General features: G+C 37.8%; 1 protein-coding gene across 1 annotated transcript; it reads right to left on the bottom strand.

The window, feature by feature from the left end:
- Nucleotides 1-506: 506 nt before the first annotated feature.
- LOC149156316 (pinosylvin synthase-like) lies at nt 507-2,720 on the bottom strand. Its single transcript, XM_089438084.1, has 2 exons — nt 2,409-2,720; nt 507-1,626 (listed from the first exon to the last, which is right to left on the bottom strand). The coding sequence occupies exons 1-2, from the start codon at nt 2,590-2,592 to the stop codon at nt 632-634; spliced, it is 1,179 nt and encodes a 392-aa protein (XP_089294210.1). The 5' UTR covers nt 2,593-2,720; the 3' UTR covers nt 507-631.
- Between the last annotated feature and the right edge of the window lie 13,222 nt (nt 2,721-15,942).

The raw sequence follows: 15,942 nt of genomic DNA, 5'->3' as shown, positions 1-15,942 counted from the left end.
ATCCAAGGGCTGCATTATCAAATCGCGACGCGACCCGCAAGCGAAAACGGTGGTATGACGTAGTTCAAGAGACTGTAAATCAGATTCTCCGGCATCAAGTGGGTCTCAATTAGAGGTAGAGGTGGTCCCAATCGAGCTAAGAGATGTTACGTATGGGACCGAGGGAAAAGCAGTGGACGTATGAGGGATGGCCACTTAAGATCCCTCATCTCATCTAATTAAGGTTAAGGTGTCGACTATTTAGTAAAATTATTGGAACTTCAAATATTATTTCGCCTAAAAATTGGAACTATAGCAAACGGAGGAATGTAAAAAAGTTATGTTGTACGAGAAAGTACGTTTCAGAATATTTTTATTTTATTTATGAAAAGGGATTCATTGAGTGATTGCTAAAATTTATAAAGATGTACTTTGGGAATTTGAATTTAAAATTATATTTCTCGGAATTTGAATTTAAAACTATAACTTTTTTATTACTCATGCATGCACCTGTTGGAATTTGAAACTATTATTAGAAACACTCTATCTTTTATTCTCTTGGAGTAAAGAGTAAAAATGGATAGTTGCAAAAACTGCTTACATTTATTTATTCTAAACAACTATGTCTGAAAGTTTAGTTGTTAAATTTTTACTAAAGAGGAACGCTCTTGAGAACCACTGTTTCGATGGTGAGGCCCGGCCCGAATCCAAACAGGACTCCCATTTCCAATCCCTCTCCGGTGGTTGAACAATCGTTTCGTAGAGACGCTTTCCTCGTCTCATCCAATATGAAGTGGACGCATGCACTCGACATGTTTCCGTACTCGCTCATAACGTGCCTGGTGGGTATCAGTTTTGTGGGATCCAGATTGAGCTTGGCCTCCACCCGATCAAGGATGGCACGTCCTCCGGGATGAACAACCCAGAACAACTTGTTCCAGTCGGATATTTTGAATTGACTGAACGCCTCCACGAGACAGTTTTCAATGTTGGCAGAGATAAGATCCGGAACCGCCCCTTTGAGTTGGAAGGTAAGTCCGACTTCTCTCACCTTCCCACCGATGGCTCCGTCGCTGTTGGGAACAACTGTCTGGGATGTCCGAACGATTTCGAAACATGCCTTCTCCACTTGAGGGATGGGATCAGCTCCCACGATGAGGGCAGACGCACCGTCGCCGAACAGAGCTTGCCCCACCAGGCTGTCTAGGTGAGTCTCGGAGGGTCCACGGAAGGTAACGGCGGTGGTTTCACTGCAGATGACCAGCACCCGAGCTCCTCGATTGTTTTCGGCAAGGTCTTTCGCCAGTCGAAGAACGGTGCCTCCGGCGAAGCAGCCATGTTGGAACACGCCCACTCTCTTCACACTCGGGTGCAGCCCGAGCAACTTGGCTACCTCAAAGTCTGCTCCGGGTAGATCCGGAGTCGTTGTGCTGCAAAATATGAGATGAGTGATCCCAGACTTGCACTGCCCCCACTCGTGAATGGCCTTTTCAGCAGCCTCTTTTGCCAGTCGGGGCACCTCCATAGCCAACATCGCCTGCCGTGCGTCCAACGATGGCACCTCCACAAACGCGCACACATCGGGATTCTTCTTGAGAATCTCCTCCGTCAGGTACATGTATCTTTGTCTTATTGCCGACCTTTCACCTGCATGGAGCCATATGTATGATGATTAGAAAAACTAACATCATTTTTGTATCCAAAATCTTGGATGATTCATGATTCATCACATGAACCTCTTTTTCCCACAGGTTCATGTATATATATATATATATACACCAAAGAGAAAGAGAAAGAAAAAAGAAAAAGATAACTTTAATTCATTTTAATATTATAAAAGAAAAAAAATTGCTACCAATTTTAATGTCTCTCATTTGAATAATAAAGATTTTATACAATTTCTTTCAAAATTATTAACATAAACATATGAAAACATATTTTTAATTAAATAAATAAAAGTTTTAGTATAAAATCTAATATAAAAAAAGTTTGCTAAATTTGATAAACGATTACCATATTGAAATTCAGTGATATAAAAAAAAGTTACTAAATTTGATAAACGATTACCATATTGAAATTTAGTTATATAAAAAAAAGTTATATAAAGTTGATAAACGATTACCATATTGAAATTTAGTTATATAAGTGATATAAAAAAACGTTAGTGAACCATTCCTATATTGTAATTTAATTCAATCATTCCAGTAACATAATAAAAAGTTACAGCCACTAAATTTGAAAAGTAAGAACTGCAGATTTCGGAATCTCTCGCTTGTTTGACTAGCTGGCTGGCTGGCTAATGTAATGACATAGTAATAATAATAGAAACTGAAACTGAAACTGAATCTGAATCGCGCCTTATTATAAAAATAGAAACTGAAACTGAAACTGAATCTGAATCGCGCCTGAATGAAGAAACTGAAACTTACATATTCGCTTGAACTTATCCTTGAGCTCTGTGTTATGCTCGTTACCGGTGATTCGGAAGTAGTAATCTGGATATGTGCTCTGATCCACAGCATTGGGTGGATTGGCAGTGCCGATAGCAAGGATCGAAGCGAAGCCATCTGCCCTCTGCAACTTCCTGAAACCTTCAAAATCAACGCCCCCCATCTCTGCTCTGCTCTGCTATGCTATGAGGCGGTTAAGCGTGGTACCAAACCCTGGACAACAAATCTCAATATTTACTTTACTTTACTTTGATGGTCTGGTCGAATAGCTATAAGAATCTCTAAATCTATAGCAGCTATTTTATACACTTTGATATGAAATAAATATGATTATTATATAATGCATCAATTAGTCCAGTCCGATACCATGGCTTCTATAGTCTAATACCATGGCTTCTATACTCTAATACCATAATCTAATATGATGACTTATGCTTGCTTTGTTTGAATATCTGGAGTCAACACCAACCAACCATACAGCTATATCTTATCTTATTGTGGATGATGAATGGGTTTTGAATTTTCATACATACTCCAGCAGAGGAGAGGAGACTGTAAATCAGAAACACGTGATTGTGGATGAATGGGTTTTGAATATTCATACATACATACTCCAGGAGAGCAGAGGAGAGGAGAGGAGACTGTAAATCAGAAACACGTGTGGACGATGAATAGTCAAGTCGGTCGGAATCGAGTGACTCAACTGTGAAGCCGCCAATATATAACGAGTGACGCAACTGTGAAGCCGCCAATGAGGAAATGGGAGAAAATAGAATGAGTGACGTGACGTATCGAACACAGTCACATACATCAAGAGCATATACTATACTCACAGTAGCACCCGTACCCGTAGTAGCTTTACCGGGAGCCACTTGGATTGCCAGAACCAAAGCCAATCCTAGAAGAAGCAGATGCAGCAAAGCCAGTAGCCAGCCATCTATATCGAGTTTAGGGAACCAATTAACCGTGGAATATATAATATATAATTACAGTGATTCCTTACATTAATCCAACCGCACTGCGAGCTAATTACCTCAAATCCACCCAATATACTTAGGTCTTAGTCTTGGAAACAAATTATTTCCCAAACCATCTTACTATTTATTTGAAACAAATTATTCATACTTGGGTTTTGAATGCGGGTTTGCTAGCCATGTGGCTGAGGCGGTGCGGTTTTCCACTATGACGTCCTCCCTCCTCTCTCTTGTCAAATTTCCAAGATCGTTTAACCTCTCCTCATCTAAGCTATCGACTATTTAGTCAGAGAGCAAAATGAGTAAATATATTCCAACTTTGAAATTTTATTAACTAAAAACAAAAAAAAATCACCTAAAATTTGGAACTAGAGCAAACCGCCGAAGACCGTACTTTTTTCCTCTTATACGTGTTACCTTGTGGTGTATGTAGTTGATATTTATCAAGTTTTAACTTTTAACGGCCGTATCATACATGATATTGGCATCCAGCATGGAGATGGTATCATACATGATTTAGGACAGGTAGCAAAAGAAGAGTCTTCCACAAAGAAGAAAAGGTGCAAAATCCATTTAACTAATTTGAGAATATATATATATATATATATATAATCTAAAAAAATTCCTTCCAAGTTTTATAAGAAAAACAACAACCATATCGATTAAAATGGATATCTCTCATGTTTTCTCATCTTTTCACTTGACACACTTCACATATTCCTTTATCTTATAAATTATTTCACAATAGAATTGTTGTAAATCAAAATGGTCGATTTCAAAAGAACATAAATTACATTAATTTTTTGAAATAAAAATAATTTTGGCAAGAGCTAAATCCTACCTCTTTATGGAGTACTAATAACTTATTCAAGTAGCATTGTTTTACTTGAATTAATTTACATAAATGTTATATTGTAAGTAGATGTATTTATTTGAAATTATAATTATATATATTAAAAATAAGAAAAACACATTTTCGTAACCATTAAATCTATTTAAATTATAATACATAACTTATTTGTTAAATAAATAAGATATTATTAATATTATTTAATTTTTAAAATTAATGCAAATATCTTAATGAAACGTTTTAGAAAAACACCAATGAATGGGTTTTGAATATTTATACATCAAGAGACTATAAATGATATTTTCCATCATGTTGGGCTCAAGAGGTCGTGTAACATGTTCTCACATACACCATAACAAAAAATTTATACACAACAATTACATGGTAACATAGCAGTGCTATTTTATAGTTTATTTTATGCAGCCGAAGGCTTTTAATACCTTAGAGTCTATTACAATCTTTCATTTCTCCCATTCATATTGTTAAGATATAATTGCAAAGTATGAAAACACTCTTAATCTTTAGTGGTAGATGTTTGTATCGTTAATATTTCACCGATCCTAAGGTTAAGATAGGGGTTTTCCCCACACCCTAGGTCATATGTTACGATGCTTCTCCATGACCTGCGGCATTCCTTCGATGTGACTTGATACCTCCACTCTGGATGATACCTAGGTTACAAAACACTGTGGATCTATCACCGCCTCATCCAATGGTGGAGATATATGGTTCAACTTCTTGGGTAACTACCTGCCTCGCACCCTCTCGTCTTGTTCGGTAATTTCATCGCTCATCGGTAGGGGTTTTCTCGGTGTGCAACTTGATTCTTGCATCTAGGGTTTCTTCCTTTGGGTAGTTTGCAAGTAAAGTCCATCACTCCTTATCCAATTACCCTTGGATATGCTACAAGCTTACACATTTGTTTCATGCAATATTATAATGATAGATCTTCTTTGTTATAGGTATGCTAGGGTCAGTCACGGTTTATTCAAGGCCATGGAATGGAATCTACTCGGTTACCAGGCCAGTCAGAGACTTCCCCCTGTGTTCTCTCGATTAATATCTCTCCTTTGTTGTTGCCCAACAGGGTGACTTTTTCTATCTCAGGCTTGCGATGAGTAGAGGCCCGGTTCTTCTCTCTTCTAAGGTAAGGAATCTTTGGCCTCCCTAAGCACAATTTTGGTTTATCTGCTAATTTCTAGGATTTGTCCTACCATGAAAGTAACCCCTTTGTATCATCTTGGTTTCTTGCAGGTGTGCTTCTTGCTTGACTTCGTTTTTAATAAATTGTAGTTGGACATTCACAGTTGTTGTGACGTGCTCTTACCCTAGTGTTTGCCTCTTCTTGGTTGGTTTTTCATTTACCCTTTGCTTTTGGTTCATCTTCAAATGTTTCCACTAACCCTTGTGGAGGGTTTCTGTTGGGCTCCAGTATTGCAACAATAATGCTGCAACTCTTAGGACTCTCTTCTTTACTTTTATCAACCCGATAGTTCGTAACAAACTTGGAAGCAACGGTGCTATATGCACAAGTACTAGCTCTTTAATCCTTATTTGGTGATATCCTGATCGTAAATCATTTTTTGATAATATGAAGACACCCTTGACATGGTAAAATAAATCTTCAATTCTTAGCAATGGGTACTTATTTTTAATCATTGATTTATCCAGTTGTCTATAGTCAACGCATAATCGTAAGGTTCCATCCTTCATCTTAACAAACAATATATGGGCTTTGCAGGGTGACACACTTGGGCATATGTATCCCTTTTCAAGAAACTCTTGTAACTATAACTTCAGTTATGTTTGTTCCATAATATTCATGCGAGAAGGAGATTTCAAAACAGGTGTTGCTCCTGGGACCAATTCTATCGTAAAATCAATACACCTTTCTGGATGCATCCCTGGAATCTCTTGCACGAATACATAAAAAATTTCATGAATGATCAAGATATTCTCCAGAGCGGATCTTTTATTCCTACAGTTAGTATAACCCACTTTCACTAAACAAATTTGAAAACCTTTCCGAATACAATTCCCTATTTGATGGGTTGTAATTGGTCACAATTTTATGTCTCTTTTAATGCGTTTGATCTCTTGTCTAACACCTTCATCACTGGGGAAAATGATGGTTTTCTCCTTGCAGTTTACTAAGAACCAATGACTTTCTCGCCAATCCATCCCTATCAACATATGGTAAGATCTTAAAGGCAATAGGTTTAGATTCACCTTGATTTGTTGTCCTCCTATCTCGATAGGACATTCCTCCACCTTGGAAGATACTATCTTCTTTGCTCCAGTGGCCATTTGTACTAGCCATGGGTTCCTAAATTTAATACTCTTCACATGACACATCTCAACTAATTTCAGATTAACATAACTTAAGCTTGCACCAAAATCTATCAAAATAGAAACAGGACGATTTGTAGGAATTTACAGGGTAAGTTCCTCAGACAGAACACTAAAGGACACCGCTCACAAACAGATCACAGATCAATACACCAGTATTTTGACGTGGTTAAAACCCTCAAAGAGGGAAACAGTCCACTGCCTGAGCCAACGCGGCCACTTCAAGCAATTTATTAATAAAATAATGAAAATTTACATATGCTTCTCTCATAGACTGATTACCCTACAAATGACCCTCCATGCTCTTTAAATAGAGATCATGGACCAATCGAGTGTTAAGCCCCGGATCAAGTGTTGGTAATACCAAGGAGAGAATGAACCGTCGGATCACTAAATATCGTGACTGTCGGATTGTAAGTTACAAAATGTACATAGTAAAGAAACACACTTTACCTAACTCTATACCTAACTCTATACTAGACCAAGTTGTACTTAACTATTTCCTATGTGTCGGAATATCCTAACATCCCCCCTTAAGAACAACTTGGGATAGGATTGAAGGATTTACAAATATGACACAGTAGGAGAAGGAAGGAGGCACTAGAGCCTATCCCCCCTTAGTGACAACTTCCTAGCTCCAATCATAAATCAAAGTTTAGTGAACTTCGCCTCTATGAGAGCCTTTGTAAAGATGTCTGCAACTTGATCATCTATTGAACAATATTGCACTTCAAGAACATGGTCATGAATGAGCTTTCTGATGAAGTGCATGTGCAGTTCAATGTGTTTTTCGCGCTGATGTTGGACTAGATCTTTGCATAGTTGAATGGTACTTTGATTGTCACACCAAAGTGTAGTTGGATGCTACTGCTGAAAGCCAAACTCTGACAGGATTTGACGAAGCCACAAGGCTTCCTTACTAGCTTCTACGACACCACAATACTCTACTTCTGCTGAAGAAAGAGAAATGGCACCTTGTTTCTTACAAGCCCATGTAATAGGTCCTGAACCAAGAGTGAACACATAACCTGCAGTAGACTTCTGATCATCAGGGTCACCAGCCCAATCGGAATCAGTGAAACCAACCAATAGAGGAGATGCTTCGGCACTGTAATGAATCCCAAACTGAACTATACCTCGAACATAACAAAGTATTATTTTAGCTGCTTTCCAATGACTTTCATGTGGGTTTTGCATAAACCGAGCAACAAGGCCAATAACAAAGGAAAGGTCACGACGAGTATGGGTTAGATACAAAATTTTTCCTACAAGTTGACGGTATAAGGTAGCATCAACTTCAGGAGAAGTACAAGTGACTGAAAGTTTGACTCCAGACTGAAAGGGAGAAGGGGCTGACTTACAGTATTCCATGTGAAAATGGCGTAGAATATCACAGGCATACTTGGATTGAGAAAGGGAAATACCTTCCTTGGATTGCAAGACTTGAAGACCGATAAAATAATGTAAGTGTCCTAAGTCTGTCATTTCAAACTTCCTTTTAAGGCTAGACTTCACATGGTTTATAAGGTTGGGATCACTACCAGTCAGGATAAGATCATCAACATAAAGAACAAGAATGATAAGGGACTTTCCCACTTTCTTGGTGTAGATAGTATTGTCAGAATGACACTTAGAGAAGCCAAATTCTAAAAGAAAGTTATCCATTTTGGCATACCAAGCTCGAGGAGCTTGCTTGAGACCATAAAGGGATTTCTTAAGCTGACATACAAGGCTGGAGTCTGTTTGTATAAAGACAATAGGTTGTTCCATATAGATTTCTTCATGCAAGTCCCCATGCAAGAAGGCGGATTTAACATCCATCTGATGGACTTCCCATTTGAAAGAGGCAGCAAGGGAAAGAACAAGGCGGATAGAGTTCATTTTGGCAACAGGGGAGAAGGTTTCAGTATAGTCAATGCCTTCAACTTATGAAAAACCCTTAACAACAAGACGAGCTTTATGTTTATCAACTTTCCCATCTGGTCCATACTTGGTTCTCTAAACCCATTTGCATCTAACAAGTTTTCATCCCTCTAGTAGAGGAACAAGATCCAATGTATCATTTGCCAATAATGAATGATATTCTTCATTCATAGCTGCTTCCCAATCTGGATGGCATGAAGCTTCTGCAAAGGTGTCAGGATCATAATTCACTGAAGCTTGAGCCAGTAAAGAAGAGGCTCTCTCGAACTGAGAACGTGTACGTCGCTGATCTGTAGGATCACCGACAAGATCACCTGCGGCATCCCGAGTAGCACAGATCCATTTTGGAAGCTGAGGAGCTGAAGGAGGATCCTGAGAAGGTGGGGGAGGAGTTTCATCCTCGCTTTCATCATCTGAAGAAGAATATTTTCAAAAGTAGAAGAGATAGGGAGAGGTGGCACATCCACCGAACTAGGCTTACAGGCCGATATATTTTCAGCAAACTTTACATCTTTTCTAATGATAAAATTTTTGGACTTAAGTGGAATAAGTCTATATCCTTTGACATCTTTAGAATATCCAACAAAAATACATTTTTCACTCTTAGGTTCTAAAGCTATATGTTTCTCATATGGAATATGGGCCCATGCTTCACTTCCAAAAACACGAAAGTGACTTACATCTGGTTTAATTGAGCTCCATGCTTCTTCTGGAGTGATATTCTTTAAAACCTTAGTAGGAGTGCGATTTATTATGTAATTTGCACAGTTAATTGCTTCTGCCCAATAATTAAGACTAAGTCCTTTAGATTGAAGCATACAATTATCCATTTCCTTTAAGGTGCGATTCTTCCTTTCAGCTACACCATTTTGTTGTGGAGTATATGGAACAATATGTTGCATTTGAATTCCATTCTCAGTGCAAAAGTTGATGAATGTGTTTTTAACATATTCTCCTCCATTATCAGATCTTAGCTTAAGAATTTGATGTCCATATTGTTTTTCAACAAAGGCCTTAAAGGCCAAGAACATGTTAAATACTTCACTCTTGAGTTTTAAGAAGTATACCCAAGTGCATCTAGAGAAATCATAAATGAAAGTTAAGAAATACTTGTAGCCAGAGAATGAAGCAACTGGAAGTGGACCACATAAATCACTATGCACAAGCTATAAAGGGGCTGAGGCGTGCTAAGAGGCACATTTTTCAAAATTGTCCTGATGATGTTTTTCGAGTACACATCCGGAACAAACACCATCTCTGCAAGATACCATTGGAAGACCTGTCACCATATTTTCTTTACATAGATTCTGAAGAGAGTGATAGTTTAAGTGACCAAATCACTCATGCCAAAGTTTGCTCACTTCATCATTATGAGCAACAAATACTGAGGCAAGATTTGATGACCCAAAGTTGTGAAACTTATACAACCTTGTAGAATCATCAACAATGCCAGTAGCTAAAATCTGTCTAGGATCTCTTAGGTCCTTAATTACAACATCATGAGGTGGAAATTCAACGATTTTACCTTCACCTGAATGAGTTATCTGATATACAGATAGAAGGTTGCAGGATAAGGTTGGAACACATAATACATCATTAAACTGACCATTGTCTATATGAACAGTTTTAGTCCCTAACACACTAAGAGATCTATCATCACCAACATATATATTTTTGGTGTTACAATCATTTAAAGAAGAAAACATGGCTTTGTTTTTGGCCATGTGATAAGAAGCTCCAGAATCAATGAGCCACTCATGAGAATGAGAAGAAGAAGATACATTTAGTGCATAGCCAGACCGAGATGCTTGACAACCACATGCAGAAAGTGCCATTCCTGAAGATGAAGTTGGAGTTGAAGAGTGCTCCAAATGGATGTTATGCTTCTTCATTGCTGCTTCCAAGGCTCCCATCTTCTTAAAGCATTTGGATTCTAAGTGGCCATCTCGATTACAAAAGTTGCAATGTCTATCAGCCTTCTTCCCTTTGTTTTTATTTGTCTTATCATTTTGTTGAAATGATTTTTCATTTTGAGGTTGAAATTGCTTAGGACCCCTTGTTTGGTTTAGAACCATTCTTTTTAGGATACAACTTCTTAGGATTCTTTGGATTTGGTTGTTGCTGCGTGGCTAACGCTTTCTTAGAAGAGTTTCCAAGATGAAGAAGGCCAAGGTGTAAGAGTTTTTCTTGTTCTCTTATTAAAGAATCACAAAAGGAATTAAAGGAAGGGGACTTGTAGGTTTGTCCTTGAGAAATGAAGGCTTCTCTTGTAGAATGGAAGGTGGAAACAAACACAGAATAGGCTGGTCCCAACTTAGTAAGAATGGAGTAGATAAGACTACTATCTTCTTTCTTAACCTTAACACCTTCCAAGATAAGTCTAATGGTCTTGAACTTGGACAAAAAATCTTCAATGCAAGAAAAATTATTGGGGTCCAATGTAAGAAATTCATTTTCAAGTTGATGGGCTTTAAGTTCATTTTTAATTCCAAAGACTTTAGTAATCTATTTCATTGCTTCATCAGGAGTATCAAGTTCTGCAATATGGAATCTAAGATCTGGAGAAATAGACATTCCTATCAACCCACGTGCTTGGTCTTGCCTATTTTCCCATTTAGCTGCCTTGTCTTAATCTTTCGGTTTGGTCTCTTGGCCTGTGGCTATTCTGTAAAGACCTTTACTTCTAAGTAAATCCACAATGTAGGACCACCATTGGAAGTAGTTGGTGCTGTCAAGAATAACTTAGCATGGACTTTCCATTTTAAAAAAACCTGAAGCTATAGATGCTGAAACTAAGTGTTTCAATGGAAAGATCTCGAAAAATTAGGTTGTTTAAAAAAAAACGGTTCTGAAAACAGCTTCCGGATGAAGAAGTTATGGCTTTTTGAAGAAAATTTGATGAAGTCACCGATGAAGTGCGAGAATGTGCAGAAATGAAAAATCCGCCCCCACAAAATGGAGACTTGAACCCAAGACCTCTACTCTCATAAATTAGCTTTGCACCAAGTGAGCTATACAAAAATTTTGAGAGAGAGAGAGAGAGAGGGGGGGGGGGGGGGGGTTGATGCTTTGGGTTGCGTGCTTGCTTTGAGAAAGCTCTTTTTCCCTACAAAACAAAAACACAAAACCCAACACGGACATACAAAAAAAAAACGAACCTTGCAGCTCGAAGTTAGCTTTAGCTGGAAACTAAATATTTTCCTCAATGTTTCTGATTTTCCGAGATCACACTAAGGCGCAACGGAAAAGAGCATACGCATGAGAAAAATCCTTCCTTTCTGTTTCTGATTTGCCCAGATCGCACAGAGTCGCAGGGCAAAGAGCATACGCAGAAATGAAAGGTATAGATATGGTAATAAAAAAAAGCTAAATAAACCGAAAACCGAAATAAACAGAGAGAAAATAACTGTAAACTGCAAATAAACACTGTATACCTCCAGATCTTAAAAATGACGCAGCTAGGGCTATCGGAAACGTTTTCGCGTGAAACGAAAGGGGTTCCCACTGGAACAGATGCTCCCAACACAACAAAGCAGTCCTCTCGGCCCGAAAGCAGTCAGAAACAATAGATCTAGGAAACAGTAGTCAGATGCAGTTCTACCAGCTTCAGATTTGGATCACCAACGAACACAGCCCTCAAATAGCTCTGACACCATGTAGGAATTTACAGGGTAAGTTCCTCAGACAGAACACCAAAGGACACCACTCACAAATAGATCACAGATCAATACACTAGTATTTTGACGTGGTTAAAACCCTCAAAGAAAGAAACAGTCCACGGCTTGAGCCAACGCAGCCACTTCAGACAATTTATTAATAAAAGAATGAAAATTTACATATGCTTCTCTCATAGACAGATTACCCTACAAATGATCCTCCATTCTCTTTAAATAGATATCATGGACCAATCGGGTGTTAAGCCACGGATCAAGTGTCGGTAATACTGAGGAGAGAATGAACCGTCGGATCACTACATATCGTGACCGTCGGATTGTAAGTTACAAAATGTACATAGTAAAGAAACACACTTTACCTAACTCTATACTAGACCAAGTTGTACTTAACTATTTCCTATGTGTAGGAATATCCTAACACGATTAACTAATTTACCTTCAAATTCCACCATCGTTGGTTGATATTCAACCTGATGATCTTCCAATGCAACATTGATTCATGGTATTCTCCTTGCCACCTCCCCACGAGTAGATCCTTCCTATATATTGGATGTTGGATCTCTTCTGGCATGGTGAGGAATTTTTTTATAATAATGGGGCTCCCCATAGCCCCAACATTGTAAAGGAGGTTTATGTTGTTGATTCTTTTCTAGCTTGTTGGACGTCTCTATTTTCTGGTTTTTCTTTATGCTCGAAGTTTTTGCGTATTTTTCCGAGAAGGTCCATTTGGTTGCTTCATATGTGTAGTCTTATTTCAAGTCATTTTAGCACTTTTGGCATTTTGAAAACCCTTCTTCCCTTTTCTATTTGGCCCTCCCTTGCTGGCATCACCTTTTTGTCTCATATGTTGATAGTAGATTCGAGATTTTAGGATAGCCTCATCCATGGACTTTGGATTCTCAAATTCCAATCTTTCCTTGATGAAAATTGTTAAATTTATGATAAAATGTTGCACTTTAGCTTTCTCCTTCTGAATATAGTGAATATATTGTAATAAGGAGGTAAACTTGGTTATAAATTTATCCATGGACTACTGTCCCAACTTCAAGCCATGAAATTCTTTCTCTTTTTTTCCATAGAACCATTCTGTCAGATACTCATTTTTAAACTGTCTCTGAAAATGTCCCCATGTTACCTCTTTATCATCCAGTCCCCGAATAATTTTAATCTCCTACCACCGTAAAGTTCCTTTACCCTGTAGCTGATAGATTTCTAATCGAGCGTTAAGGTTGTCATCGTATTCATAAATATGGAAATATTTGTTCATATTAATTAACTAAGCTTTGGAGGCTTCTTTCACCTCTCCATCAAATGTTGGAGGTTTAGTTTATTAAACTCTCCTTTCATTTCTATATGAGGTCCCTTATTCCCTTTACCTCTCGAAGCATTTTCAGATTCCTCTTCATTATCAATTCTACCTCTTTCCACCTCCACATTGTCCTCCCCTTGTCGATACATTTCTCCTATGTTTCCATCTTCTAGATTGGGGTTTATATTTCTTTGATTCTACCTATCTAAGATACTTTTAATTATTCTCTCTTGTTCTAGCCTTAGTCGCTCATTATCGTCACTTAAGTTTGTCATTTCAGCAACGTGTTTCTGTTGTGACTTTCTCCCGCTAACTGAGCCCACATTTCAGGATTAGCTTTTGTATGTATTAATGGTTGAGATACCATTTTTGATCTTCTGGGTGGAGTTATTCCTGCTCCCGTCCTCATGTCACTCCTTATCTATGCATAATTATATTTATTTATTTCAGAATTTTCCAATAGGCCACAATGTTGTAACCATGGTGCTTTGATACCACTTGTAACATGTTCTCACATACACCATAAACAAAAAATTATACACAACAATTACATGTCCATCTTGAATTTGACAATAAACATGGTAACATAGTAGTTATATTTCATAGTTTATTTTATGGAGTCAAAGGTTTTTAATAGTTTAGAGTCTATTAAAATCTACCCTCACTCCCATTCATACTGTTAATAGATAATTGGGTGGTATGAAAACATTGTTAATGTTTAGTGGCAAGTGTTTTTATGGTTAATATTTCTCTGATCCTAAAGTTAATATAGGGGTTCTCCCCACACCCTAGGCCATATGTTAGAAGTTTCTCAATGGCTTGCAACATTCCTTTGATGTGACTCGATACCTCGACTTCGGATGACACCTCGATTACAGAAGAGAGTGGATATGTCACCACCCCACACAACAATGGAGATAAAGTTCGACTTATTGGGTAATTACCAGCCTCGTAACCTCTCAGCTTGTTTGTCATTTCGCCGATCAACAGTTGGGTTTCTAGCAGTCTACAGCTTGGTTCCAGCGTCTAGGGTTTCTTCCTCTCAGTAGTTTGCAGGTAAACTCCACCACCGCTCATTCAATTTCCCTCGGATCTACTAGAACTTTGCACATCTGTTTCATGCATGATTATAATGACATATCTTGTTTGTCAAAGGTATACCCTATTTATTCAAGGCCAAGGAAAGGAATCTACTCGATTACCAGGCCAGGCATAGACTTCCCCCTACATTGTCTCAATTAATAGCCCCCCTTTGTTGTTGTCTAACAAGGTAACTTGTTCTATATCAGGATTGTGATAAGTAGAGGCTCTGTTCTTCCCTCTTCTAACGTAAGGAATCTCTGGCCTTCCTAAGCACAATTTTGTTTTATCTGCTAATTTCAAGGATTTATCCTACCATGAAAATAACCCCTTTGTACCCTCTTAGCTACTTGCAGGTTTTCTTCCCACTCGAATTCGTTTTTAATAAAATTGTAGTTGGAAGTTCATGGTCATTGTGACTTGCTCTTACCCTAGTGTTTGCCTCTTCTAGGTTGGTTTTTGTTTCCCCTTTACTTGGGGATCCTCTTCAAATGTTTCCACTGACCCTTGTGGTTAAAATCAGAGTTTTTATAGTTTATGGTTATCATTGGAAACCCTAAAGGGCTTAATATATTATGGCCTTTATCATAGGAAATTTGTTGGTTTCCGAGCATTTACAACCTGTGACGACGGTATTCATTGTAATATTGTTAACCGTTATATTGGAAATTTCGCTATTGTATTTTTTTTATTAAGGACACAAATTTTGACTTTCGTATGTAAATTAAATTTAATGCCGCTTGACCTATTGTGTGGAAGGAATATCATGTATTGGTCCTCAGCAACTTTCTCACTTAAATTTTAGCCGTAATTCGCACTATGACTTACTGTATTTCTAATTTGAGTAAAGGTAGTTACTTTCCAAACCATGTTGTAAGATTTTTCCTCATATTATAAATGTGTGGATTGATTCTCATGGTTTAATTAACTTTAATGTGTTTGTTTTTAAAGGAAGGTCAAGTTCGAGCGAAATTGTTTTTCTTTTTGGTTTATCTATTCCCTATTATATTTATTTAAAATAAATAACGAGGGTGTGCATAGAAGACTTTATATTTGACACAATACTCACATGACACATGTATTGTTGTTGCAATTAGAGTTTTTATGTATTATCTTTAATGTTGAACCTTCGATCTTGAACTGTTATTATATTTTTTTGTATGCTTGTTCTATACATACCCAACAATAATGGGTCTCGAAATATCCTCGGCCATTTTTTCAACCATGGGTTCCTTATGTTACTGTAGGCAGGTTATGGGCCATTATGAGATAAAAATCGAAGGTGAACAAGAACCCTAGTCTTAGTTCTTCGAGCTAGTTTCTACTACCCATTTCCATAGGGTTTGTTGCACTA

This window comes from Pinus tabuliformis, chromosome 9 (assembly GCF_031772625.1).
Source record: "Pinus tabuliformis cultivar Carrire ecotype Pingquan chromosome 9, CPIR1, whole genome shotgun sequence".
Classification (NCBI taxonomy): Eukaryota; Viridiplantae; Streptophyta; class Pinopsida; order Pinales; family Pinaceae; genus Pinus; species Pinus tabuliformis.
This window is presented reverse-complemented; position numbering and strand designations above follow the sequence as displayed.